Source organism: Nyctereutes procyonoides, unplaced genomic scaffold (genome assembly GCF_905146905.1).
Source record: "Nyctereutes procyonoides isolate TBG_1078 unplaced genomic scaffold, NYPRO_anot_genome, whole genome shotgun sequence".
Lineage (NCBI taxonomy): Eukaryota > Metazoa > Chordata > Mammalia > Carnivora > Canidae > Nyctereutes > Nyctereutes procyonoides.
The window spans coordinates 42042690-42055237 of NW_026575140.1; the positions used below are offsets into that span (position 1 = coordinate 42042690).

At 34.0% G+C, this 12548-nt stretch overlaps 1 protein-coding gene across 3 annotated transcripts in view; it reads right to left on the bottom strand.

The window, feature by feature from the left end:
• The window catches only part of DOCK7 (dedicator of cytokinesis 7), a 223800-nt gene that overhangs the window by 99969 nt on the left and 111283 nt on the right, over positions 1-12548 (bottom strand). For all 3 annotated transcript variants that reach the window (XM_055304932.1, XM_055304934.1, XM_055304933.1), the window contains exons 15-18: positions 10737-10854; positions 7542-7612; positions 3569-3707; positions 2191-2292 (exon numbers count right to left, since the gene is read on the bottom strand). In XM_055304932.1, coding sequence (XP_055160907.1) covers positions 2191-2292; positions 3569-3707; positions 7542-7612; positions 10737-10854 — 430 coding nt within the window. The remainder of the gene's footprint in view (positions 1-2190; positions 2293-3568; positions 3708-7541; positions 7613-10736; positions 10855-12548) is intronic.

The window sequence follows — 12548 nt, forward strand, 5'->3', positions numbered from 1 at the left end:
AAGTTGGATTAAAAATGATAGTGCCTATCAGCAGTGTGGTGGAGGGAAAGGCTGGAAATGTATGGAATAAGCAAAGACCTCTCTGAGGAGGTAATATTTTATATAAAATTCAGATAAGGAAAAGAATATAGCCATGTGAGTTCAGGAAGAGGACAGAAAATTCAAAGGTCTAGAAGTAGGAAAAAGCTTTAAGTAAATCATACTATACATCTATAGTCTAATCCAAATTATTATATTATTTATTTTTTTGATATTATTTCTATATGAGCACACATAGCATAGTAGCTAGAAGAAAACCATCAGCCTCCCTTTAGAAAGCTGACCTTACATTTTCAAATCAATTAAGAAAAAATGCAAAAAAAAAGAATAAATGCATAACTACCATAAAATCAGATTTCCTTTTAAAATATTTCCTTTTGAAATATATAATCATATCTGTGTGATAGAAGATAAGCTGACTTTACTGAGATGTGTTCCTGGAACTGAATGAAAGGTCTAGCAGAGGGTAGGGGGAAGGGAGGAAGCAAAGAGTCTTACTTATTCATGCATTGGTTTAGTAAATACTTACTGACTGCCCACTGTGAGCCAAGCACTATTCTAAGTACTTGCAGATAGAGCAATGCACAAGAAAGATGAAGTCCTTACCTTCCTGGAATTTATACTCTGTAGATAAAAAATAGATAAACAAAGATATATGAAGTATAAAGTTATGTGAGGACAAAGCAGCAAAGCAATAAAAAATGGTGGAGGCTGCACTTGAACAAAAGCACTCAGAGACACCCTCTCTGAAGAGGCAAGATCTGAGTGGCTCTGGAGGAAATGAAGAAGCTGGCCTGGTGATGGAGCATTGCCAGGAGAGGGAAGTGTGAAGGGCCCCAAATGGGAAGGCACTCCTCACGTCTGAGGAACAGCCAAGGTGCAGTGCTGTGTGGCTAGGATAGAGGAAGTGACAGAGAACAATACGAAAGGAGGTGGGAGCAGGAGCTTTCTGTTGCCTCTTTCTTTTTTTTAAATAAAAATACAGATTCGTGAATATTTTTTGAGTTCTATCCTGAAAATAAATGCCACCAGGAGAACATTCCCAAGACATATTTCAGATTAATGCATAGAGTCAAGTTCATATCATGATTTTTTTTTAGATTTAATTTTATTTATTTATTTATGATAGACATAGAGAGAGAGAGAGGCAGAGACACAGGCAGAGGGAGAAGCAGGCTCCATGCAGGGAGCCTGACGCGGGACTCGATCCCGGGACTCCAGGATCGCACCCTGGGCCAAAGGCAGGCACGAAACCACTGAGCCACCCAGGGATCCCCTCATATCATGATTCTTGATTGAGATTCCAATGTGTTTTGTTTTTATAGATTTTATTTATTTATTCACGAGAGACACAGAGAGGCAGAGACATAGGCAGAGGGAGAAGCAGGCTCCTCACAGGGAGCCTGATGTGGGACTCGATCCTGGATGATGGGATCACGCCCTGAGCCGAAGGCGGACCCTCAACCGCTGAGCCATCCAGGTCCCGAGATTCCAATGTTTTTGTTTCTTTTAAGTCACATATGTCATCATTGCAGCTGCTAATGTCTCCTGTATTACATGTTTATAACCACTTCATTTTCACTTAAAAGATCATTAATTACTAAAATATTCTTTTTTTTTTAAAGATTTTATTTATTTATTCATGAGAGACACAGAGAAGAAGAGAGGCAGAGACACAGGCAGAGGGAGAAGTAGGCTCCATGCAAGGAGCCCGATGGGGACTCGATCCCAGGACCCCAGGATCATGCCTAGAGCCAAAGGCAGACGCTCAACCGCTGAGCCACACAGGCGGCCCCTACAAAAATATTCTAAAAAATTAATTTGTACTCCTTCCTCTAGACTTTCAATGAAATGTTGTCCACTAAAAGAAATACTCACTTATTTAAAGCTTATGTTACAATATGAAAATTATCCAAATTTGCCTATTCTTTAAGTTTATATTTCACATATTATTTTAGTTTTAAAATCAATATACTTATGTTGAAAGCTTAAAGTATTCTACAGAGTAATTTTAATTCTAGGAGAAAATAATATTATTACTTCATTATCTATATACTTCTAGACAGAACAGCAAGGTCTTGAGAAAAACACCTCTGTAATGAAAACTTCTTTATATTCAATCTGGAGAGTTTCAACATGAGAGATACTGACCTCAGGAGACAATACAGAATAAGCCTGTGGTGGTTTTTCCAGTGAGACTGGTAGGCAAAACTGCCCAGTCTTTAATCGTCCATTCTGAAGCATTGGTATCCACTTTTAATAAAAAGGAAACAATATTAAGTATGTTTGTTACAAAAGGAATTACTTGGAAAATCTATTTTAAGAACATGGTGTGAGCCAAATTTGTCTAACATCACCAAACACAAGGGGATTTAATTAAGTAATAATAATAGGTTTCATGATTCCTCTAAAGAAAAGCTTCTTTGACAATATTTTATTAAGGAGGATCCCAACACATTATTATTACTAACCAACCATGCAATATTTACATCAATAGGAGGTTCTTATTATCCCAGAAAAGGCTAGAATAGAAGAAAAATGGCACAAAGTGGACCCATTTTAAGTGGGGGTAATAGTGTCAATGTATGTAGGGAAAGGTTTGATTAAATGTGAATGTTGACAACAAAACTAAAAAGCATAAACATAAATTTATTGTAACATTCAGCAAAATCCACTTCATAAATTGCAAGAGACAAAAAAAAATGAATCAAACACTGATTTTTCTCTTTTGGGCAGCAGCATGATTTTTCTGACAAAGTTGTGATAGCACATTTTGATATCCATATCCTTCACCTCAAATTGACCTTTGCAATTCAATCATAATGATTTTCAAAAAATACTCAAGAGTTTTAATTGCATACAATTAAAGCAAAAAGAGTTTTAACGGCCAATAGTCTCTTTTAATCATTATACACTGAAATCATTCCCTTCTGATGAACCTTTAAAATTAATATATTTAAATTATATTAATAATTTATATTAAAATATAAATTTTATAAAATTTATATATTTATAATATATATTTAAAATTAATATATTTATATATTTAATTTTTAAAATTTATTTATGATAGTCACAGAGAGAGAGAGAGAGAGAGAGAGAGAGAGAGAGAGAGAGAGAGGCAGAGACACAGGCAGAGGGAGAAGCAGGCTCCATGCACCGGGAGCCCGACGTGGGATTCGATCCCGGGTCTCCAGGATCGTGCCCTGGGCCAAAGGCAGGCGCCAAACCGCTGCGCCACCCAGGGATCCCTATATTTATATATTTAAATTTAATATATTTATATTTATACCCCGTATTGTTGGGTAAACACATAATAATCAGAACCAACACCTAAGTGTTTACATATGTCAGGTAATTAGTTATATTCATTACATTAATGAGCATTTTCTTATTATGATGACTCTTCCTAACCAATATAGGAAATCAGATAAGGAATACTCAAATAATAGTGAATATCAACTACATCTCAAATACTGTAATTATTTTTAAGATCAAAGAGCTAAATATTAAACAAAAATATGCTTACTGTATATCCAACAGGAGTTTCAAGAGGAGTATTTTGTTTCTGTTGACAACTAACATGATAAAAAGTAAAAAGCAAATGATGATGGTCAGTTAAAGTAGCAGGGAGTTTAACCTTGATTTCTTCATGAAAATCAGGAGACCTTCACACACACACACAAAAAAAAACAAAACAAAACAGATCAATAGTCAGTAATTTGTTCAAAATAAGTAATTATTGCATTTGTATATTTGAAAAATTTTTAAATTAATTTCAGGATTCATGCTTAATTTTTCTTCTAGTACAAAATGTTTTTCTCTATTCCCAAACTTTAAGTAACTAACTCCTATTTCCAGTTGAGGGAGCTGTCTCTGTTTCTGAAATTTCTCAACCCAACTTTAATAATCGGCTGAGTAATCCTACTATATGAAAATTCATCAATAATCACCACCTTGATGCCGAGATCTTCATTTGGTAGGAAACTATATAAAAGAGGAGACTAGGGCAAGGCTTTCTCTGATATACATTACATAGAAAAAATAACAGGAGTTTTTATAAGTAGATATTTCAAAACCATACCATAAAAAAAAAACATTTTTCTGTTATAGGAGTGTAGCTTCATGTTAAAGATTAATTTGTATTATCTTTCTATAAAATAAAAAAAATAAGTATTTCTAGACAAGTTGGGCTCTCTATGGAATATTTTATAACAATTATTCCATTGCTAAAGAAATAAATGTCAACAAAACATTATATATTGACTGTTCAGAAAAAAGAAAAAGAATAGAAAAAAATCAGGGAACACCTACAAAATACATTTGTCCCACAGTTTAGAAGTGCTCCCAGCCACTATAAGAATACAACAAATATCATATTTGATCAAATCAATGGCATTTTCACCTCAATATTCATTTAGAGTGATCCCTAGAGCATTTTTATAAAGAAGTATTGCTGCTCTTTATGATATAGCTTTAAAAGGGATAGAACCTTAGTATCCCAACCTTCCATAATCAGTTAGTATCTCTCAAAGTTACATTTAGTAAAAATGCATCCAAACCATTTGGCTCCAACTAATTAAAAGTGAAGCCTGTTCCGCCAATTAGTGCTTTTTTTTTCCCTCTGATGCTAATAAGTCTAATATCCTTCTATTTCAAATAAGCCTCAGAAACACTAATAACTATAGATCTGATCACAGAAATATTAGGTAGATGAGGCTTTTAATACCCATAAGAAATATAATTAATGCCAGCCATTTGAAAATTTGATGATTTGGGTGAATAAAAAATGCTATGCATCTACTGATCTCACTAATCACCAATGAATTATAAGAAGTTGAATTTACTAGCAATGTTAAGCAGTATTGTCATTTTAATTCTACTAATGCTGAGAGCAACGAAAATAAAGATCTAGCTACAAATTGAGATTCTTTAAGAGATTACTACCTTCTTTATCAATATCTTTCCTGGTACTGAATGTTTTAGTTCATTTCTTTTCTGAAATCATACTATCTGAAGGCTTTTATGGAAAATTAAGCATCTAAGAGTTATTCATCAAAAAATACTTTTAATTGTTCACCTTTATGCTAAGTATTGTGTTAATTTGTGGTGGGTTTAAAGATAAACATGAAAAAATAATTACCCTAAAAAATATATGATTTTGTAGAAATATAAATAAGACACACATATATCAATAGCAATGCTATAAAGCAGGGGTTGGCAAACTATGGCCCATAGGCCAAATCCAGTCCACTGCCTAGTTTTGTATAGCCTACAAACTAAGAATGATTTTTATATTTTTAAGCAGTTAAAAAAAATTCAAAAGAATAACATTTCACTTGAAATATTACATGAAATTCAAATTTCAGCATCCATAAATAAAATTTTATTGGAAGACAGCCATGCTCATTCATTTGCAACTTTACTTATTGTCTATGGCTGTTTTTTCACTGTAACAGTAGGGCTGAGTAATTGCAACAGAGACCATATGGCCCACAAGCCCTAAAACAAACCTATTGGGCCCTTAGCAGAAAAAGTTTGCCAATCCCTGGTATACAGCATATAAGATTAAGTGCTTCAAAAAGAGAACTGAATGGATTATTTCAAGTTTTGGTAGAGGGAATTGTGTTTTAGGAAGACTATATGATATAGCCCTTAAAGACTGAGTAGGAATTCAATCAATAGAGGGAATCAGTATTATAACAGACAAAGAGATCCAAGAAAGGCCCAGAAACAGAACAGCACAGGATGTTTGGTAATCAAGCAAAAAGAAAATCATCAAGATGGAAAAGATGACTGAATATTAGAGAAAAGAAGAAGGAAAGCAAGGATGTTTTAAATTTTGAAATCAAAGGAACTGGAAAAATTGTGGTACCATTAATAAAAATAGAGATAGGGTCCAGAAGAGAATTGGGGATAAATACATGGAAACTGAGAAGGCAGCAGGGCACCCAAATGAACATGCCCAATAGGCCACTAAACATGTATTTCTGCACTTCATGAAGAAGGTCATGACCAAAAGTAAAGAGTTGGAAACAATCCACATAAAGATAAAAGTAGTAGCATTTTCACTGACTGAAATTCTGAGAAATAAATGTAAGATTATTTATGGAGAGTATAGTATAGAAAAAGAGGGTTAAGGACAAAACCTTAGTGTTTTGTATGAATGTCTATACTCAAAAAAGGAAGGGAGGGAGGAAAGGAGGAAGGGAGAGGAGGTAGAAAGAAAGGAAGGGAAGAAAGAAGGAAAGGAGGGAAGGAAGGAGAGAGAGAGGGAGGGAGGGAGGGAGGGAAGGACGGAGGGAGGGAGGGAGGAAGGGAGGAAGGAAGGAAAATTAGAATAATTACCACAGGAAAAAAAAAACTGTCCAAAGAGATGGGAGGAACCAGAGAGGGTTGTAAAGAGTGAGAAAGAATAAAGTTTTAAGGAGAAAAACCAATGCTACACAACAACACTGAAGAAAGACTTTTATTTTGTTTTTTAAGTACAGGAGACAAGTTTTTTTTGATAGTAAGAATGGAGTCACTGAAGCAGGGACTGATGGTACAGGAGAAGGGTTAAGTGATGGAGTCACACTCTGGAAGAGGAAGAATGAGACCAGAAGAAAGCAGAGGGGAAAGACACTGAGCCACATGTGGGCCCTGACTGCCCTTGAACCAGAAGGAAAGGCAGATTTGTGCAGAGATAATCTGAGGTAAAGAGGTAAAGAGTAGACAAGTGGATGGTTCTCAAGATGGACCAACTCAATCCACTTAATAAAGTAGGAGCACTAAGAGTAAGGCAACTAGAGAATAAGTAGAAGCTAGAGAAAGGAAGAGAAAGGCCTAAGATGGTTCCTGCCAAATGACACAGGGTAAAAAAGCAATGACAAGATTAAAGAGTGGTGGGGCCAAAAAGAAGATGAAATAAAGTAAAATGAATTTCTGTAGCCCCATCATATGGATAAAATGATGATGACTTGTGATAATCTTGATTACTAGAATTTCATGATTTTTTTCCTCCAGAAGCATTCAATAATCAAAAAAGAAAGAAGAAAGAAAGAAAGAAAGAAAGAAAAGAATAAGAAAGCAGAGATGAAAAGTTATCCAAAGTTAATTTCCAAAAGAAGTAAAATGGAAGGATCCTAAATCAATGGATTATTAGATGTTGTTATACTACCAATTTAACTAATGGCTACAAGCTTAGGAAAGAGTTTACAAAGTGTTGAAAGGAAAGTAACAGGGAAGGTCCAAAGGACCAGAGGCCACAATGATCATCAATAACAGTATAATAAAAATGAAAGGGTGAGAGAATTTGATAGGAAAGATGTTTTATGTATAAAGTCTTATATTTGATGTCTATGGAAAATATGCATCTACAGGTTGAAAATTTTAACTCTGATGTCAGCTGTCTTGAATTTGCACATTCAGTGCAGCAAAGCATTTGGTAAACACACTAACGTGAGTGCTAACAATGCCACTGAGAAGTGAGTAACTTTGAAAGAAATATTTGAATTCAGTACCTGTTATGATATACTACGGCTGTATAGGCTTCCTTTGAAAATTCTGAACAGCTAGATTTACCAAAGATTACCTGTAACAAATAACAGCATGTTGAAACTTTGTTGTAATAAATGCTGGATGTTCATATCTATGTAAGAATTTGTCTGATTTAATAACTACTGGAGAACAATGGGCAAAATCAGCCCAATGAAGAACAATGTGCCTACTGACGCTCATTAATAATTCAATTGCTTAGTTGTAAATTTCTTTTCAACTACAGACCCATCTGACATTCAAACATTCGAAAAGTTTCTACCCATTATATTTCCTTTTTCTTAAAGAAGGTGAAAAATTCATTTTAAAATCTGGATGTAGCATATCATTTGGAATTTATGTAAGAAATATGGTCTTAGAATGGTAGGATTTATCTACTATACAAATTGATGGCTTCTCCACTAAAACAGTAATCATTCTGTAAGTCAAATATTAAATGATTTATAAATAATATTTTAAAACCCTATTTTAGGTCAAGCTATGTATCCTTTGCTTCCAGTACTCCCTATAAGCTACTCTATAAGGAAGGAGGAGCGCCATTCTTACGTTCTTTCATATGTGTTAAAAAAAAAAAATCCACCACTTTAAAAAAGAAAAGTATAATACTATTGGCGAAGGGTTAGAGGTAAAATAATTCAGTCTTGTAGATCTACCTCTTGAGTTCTAATAGCAGTATTATGGTTAATTAGGGCAGCTGATTAGATAAATGGCTTATGATTCCTATGTGAGGCAGGCTTGCAATGTTATCTAGCTGTAAGTTAAACTTTTACAGCTGGTCAGCTATCTCTATATATGCAAAAATACATACATGGACATGTCATTGCACTTCCATCAACACAACTGATAAAATAACTCAAATTTTGTATCTTATACAAAGGGATTAGTTGGTACCATCCAAATAAAAAGAATATGTTAACAGATATTTGTGTTTCTTTTTGTAACATTTAAGCAGGTCTTTTTATTTTTTGGGTGTGTAAAGGTGTAACAATTATGACTCTCCTGTAAGTCTAATTTTATCAATTTGCTAAGAACATGTTACCATGTTTTTATAAAATGTTGTTCCGTTGCCAGAATTTAAAGTTTACGATTTTATCATATCAATGTTATATGACCAAAAAATCATTTCAGGATCCATTTGAATAGTCCTTATTTTTTAAAAGTTAAACCAAGACAATGTATCTGTTTCTATACTTCAACTAGCCACAGGATAAACATAAAAGCATTATATTTTCATATGACAAATAATACATAAATGAAAGGATTGCAGTACCTTTCTTTCCCCTAAGAAGCTATCATTTTTCACAAGGTAACTCATTTATATTTTCATAACATGAATGACATAAAGTAGAAAGTGTTCCTTTGTTGACCATTTGACAGGTATTTTTAACCATTCATCAACACAGACTGAACATCATTTCTGTGCCAAGCACTATGACAAGCATCAAGATATAGACATGACATGGTCCCTGCCCTCAAGGAGCTCACAATCTAGTAGACAAGATGAAGAAATAAACATAAAATCTTAAAGTGAAAAGGCCCATAAAAGAAATGAGAAGATGCTATGGTAGCACCAAAAGAGGGAGCACTCTAACTGCTAATGTGGCTGGATGCAGCTGGAATTCTGTAGAGGATTGCATATATGTGCTAAGACAAGGAAGAGTTTGTTAGGCAAACAATAACAACAGACTATCTTACATAGACTACATTTGTCATAAACTCAAATTCATATGGCAGTTCACATATAATGAAGCACCTATTTTCACAATCCAGCATCTTTTCATCAACTGTAGTAGTATATTCATTCCTTCAACAGAAATAAAACACCGATAAAGAACATGAAATGCTAATTTCAAACCTCAAAAATAAATTCTACATTTACCAACAAATATTTATTCAGCATGTACTATATACAAAGATCTGAAACAGCTGCCATAGAATAATACAAAGATGAATAATTTGTGCTTGTTGCTGTCAATATCTATAAATACTGATGAAATGGAAACAATATGAAAAGAGAAAATACACACTTTCCTAGGAAGTAGAAAATCAGAAAAATTTGATTTAATAACTGACGTAGAAGGCTAAAATAAAACTATAAAAAATGCACCTGTTCTTAAGTTCATTTTCATTCCACAAGGGTTCTCAGAGGTTGAACATCTAAAGTGACAGTTATGCTCCTGTTCCATGTTACTAACTTTAGTTAAACCTGAAATCTACTTTCATGAAACTTGCACTGTATTTCACAGAGTGTGCATTAGTGTTGCAAGCCATGGCATTCTCTCTTACCACTGTACATCTATGCCTTTGAATCCCTATATGTGATACCTATTACCTTGGCAAGGCATTTTCTCCTACCAATGTACATGTAAGCCTTTGAGTCCCTTGGTTCTCAATATTGGCTGTAAAATGTAATCTCTTGGGAAGATTTAAAAATACTGATACATGACTAGTTCTACTCCCAGACATTATAATTTAATTGGACCAAGATTCAGTCTGAGTACTGGTATTTTTAAGAGCTCCCTTAAGTAAGTGTAATATGCACTATTACCAGGGCTTCTTAACAAACATGGGAAAAATCATACATATTAGAATCACCTGGGGCACTTTTTAAACCTATACCACAACCTCATATACTACCCATCACTTTCCACCTCCCTTTATCAGATCTTTCATTCTAAAGAAGAATTAGAATCACAGATGACAAGAATAGAAAAATATATATATATCAGTGCTTTGTCAGAGTATCCTAATTCTGTGATTCTGTTTTGATCCTCTTTTGAAAGTCACTATTTTAGAATTTTATGTTTTTATCTCATATCCTGTAGGTTACAAGTCTTACTCATCTTTGTATCTCGGGGAGTGACTAGCACATACCAAGTCCTCAATAATTAAGACTTCAATATGGAAGTATTGAATCACTATATTGCACACTTGAAACTAGTATTACACTGTGTATTAACTAACTGGAATTTAAATAAAAATTTCAAAAAGGACTTCAAGTAAATTTTACTATCCATACAGGAAGTAATGCAGTTAGAAATTTGATTTATAAGATCATATTAATTTCTAATCTAGAGCTGCCAACCAAGTAACACCACTTAAAAAAAAAAGTCTATTTGAACCGTATATGAAGAACAGGAAAAGTAAAGAACATTTCTTACCGGCATGGCATTGCTTGGATCCTCTCCATACATGAACTGTACTTTCACTGTTATATTTCTTGCAGAACCTTGACGATTAGCAAAATTGAGACTCTGAGGGTATATGTAGAGAAGATTTCTGTGAAGGCAATAGTATACATGATAGTGAATATATATCTAAAAACATGATGTATCACTGCATGCCACAAAAGAAAAGGATGGAATACTGAATTATTAATATTTGCTAGCCACTACGGTATTTTCACGTGCAACACTTTGATTCTTAGAGCAGTCATATAGATAGCAGTCAAATAGATAGCAATCAAATATACCACCCCAATTTTGCAGATGAATTGAAGCCCAGAAAACTGAAGTGAGGTTCACATACAACTAGGTAAGCTGAAATCAGAATATAGGTCAGTCAAACTTCAAAACACAAGTTCTTTCTTCTACAGGAGGATTCTGGGAAATAAATGAGTATGAACAAAAACATTACTAAGAAGTTAATAGCAGGGGCATCTGGGTCACTCGGTTGGTTAAGTGGCCAACTCATGATTTTGACTCAGGAGACAATTTCAGGGTCATAGGATAGAGCCTGCCTCAGGCTCATTGCTCGGCAGGGAGTAGGTCTCAGATTTTCTCTCCCTGCCCCCCCCTTCCCTCCCCCCCACAGTATGCATGCTCCCTCTCTAAAATAAATAAATCTTTTTTCAAAAAATAGTTAATAATGTATTATATTAGTTCCTCCAAGCAGATATAAAGAGAATGACATTTATAGATGATACTTCTATATAAATTCGATCAAGGATTTAAGAGGTATTATATTCCACATTATTTGTTCAAAAACATGTATGACAATATGCTAGGTGTAACAGTATTCTCTACTTGCTATATAAGAAATTAAACATTAGTCTGCATTTATTTTACTTCATATCCAGTTCATGATCTTGCATCCCACACAATTTTAATAGTCCCTGAGCCACCACAGAGAAGATAAATAATTCAAGAAGACAACAAAAGAGAAGGCAAAAAAAAAAAAAAACAAAGAAAGAAAGAAAAGAAAAGAAAAGAAAAGAAAAGAAAAGAAGGAAAGGAAAGGAAAGGAAAGGAAAGGAAAGGAAAGGAAAGGAAAGGAAAGGAAAGGAAAGGAAAGGAAATAGAATGAAAGTTACTTACTGAAGACTAGTGCTGAGAGCTGAAGAACAAGACTTCAAGTATAATAAAGCCCTGCTAATCAACTCCTGGAGCAATGAAAACAAAGTCAAAATTTTCTGGAACGTGGTCAGGCAATATAGAAATTCTACATGAACACAATCTTTGACCTAAGAAATATGCATCTAGTCTAAGGAGAAAACTACACACATGTACAAATGGATGTGTTCAAAAAAATTCACTATAACAATTTTTGAAGTAGAGAATAAATATAAATAATTGTGAAGAAATACAATGTTCATCAGCACAGTTCTAGTTAATTAAATTAATATATATTGATAAGAAGAAACACTATGGAGTCCACAAAATAACAATGTGCAGCAATATTTGTTGATGTAGAAAGAGATATTCAGCATGTTGAAGAAAAAAAAGCAGGTTCCACAATAGGATGTATAGTGGCATGTGCTACTTATGAAAAATTGGGAAGAAATAATAGATGAAACTTTCCCTAACCTTGGGAAGAAGGAAACAGACATCCAGGTCTAGGAAGCTGAGAGAGTTCCAAAAAAGATGAACCCAAAAGACTCACACCAAGCTACATTATAATTAAAAGGTTAAAAGTTAAAAAGAAGTTGAGAATCCTAAAAACAGGAAGAAAAAAACAACTTGTTACACCCAAGA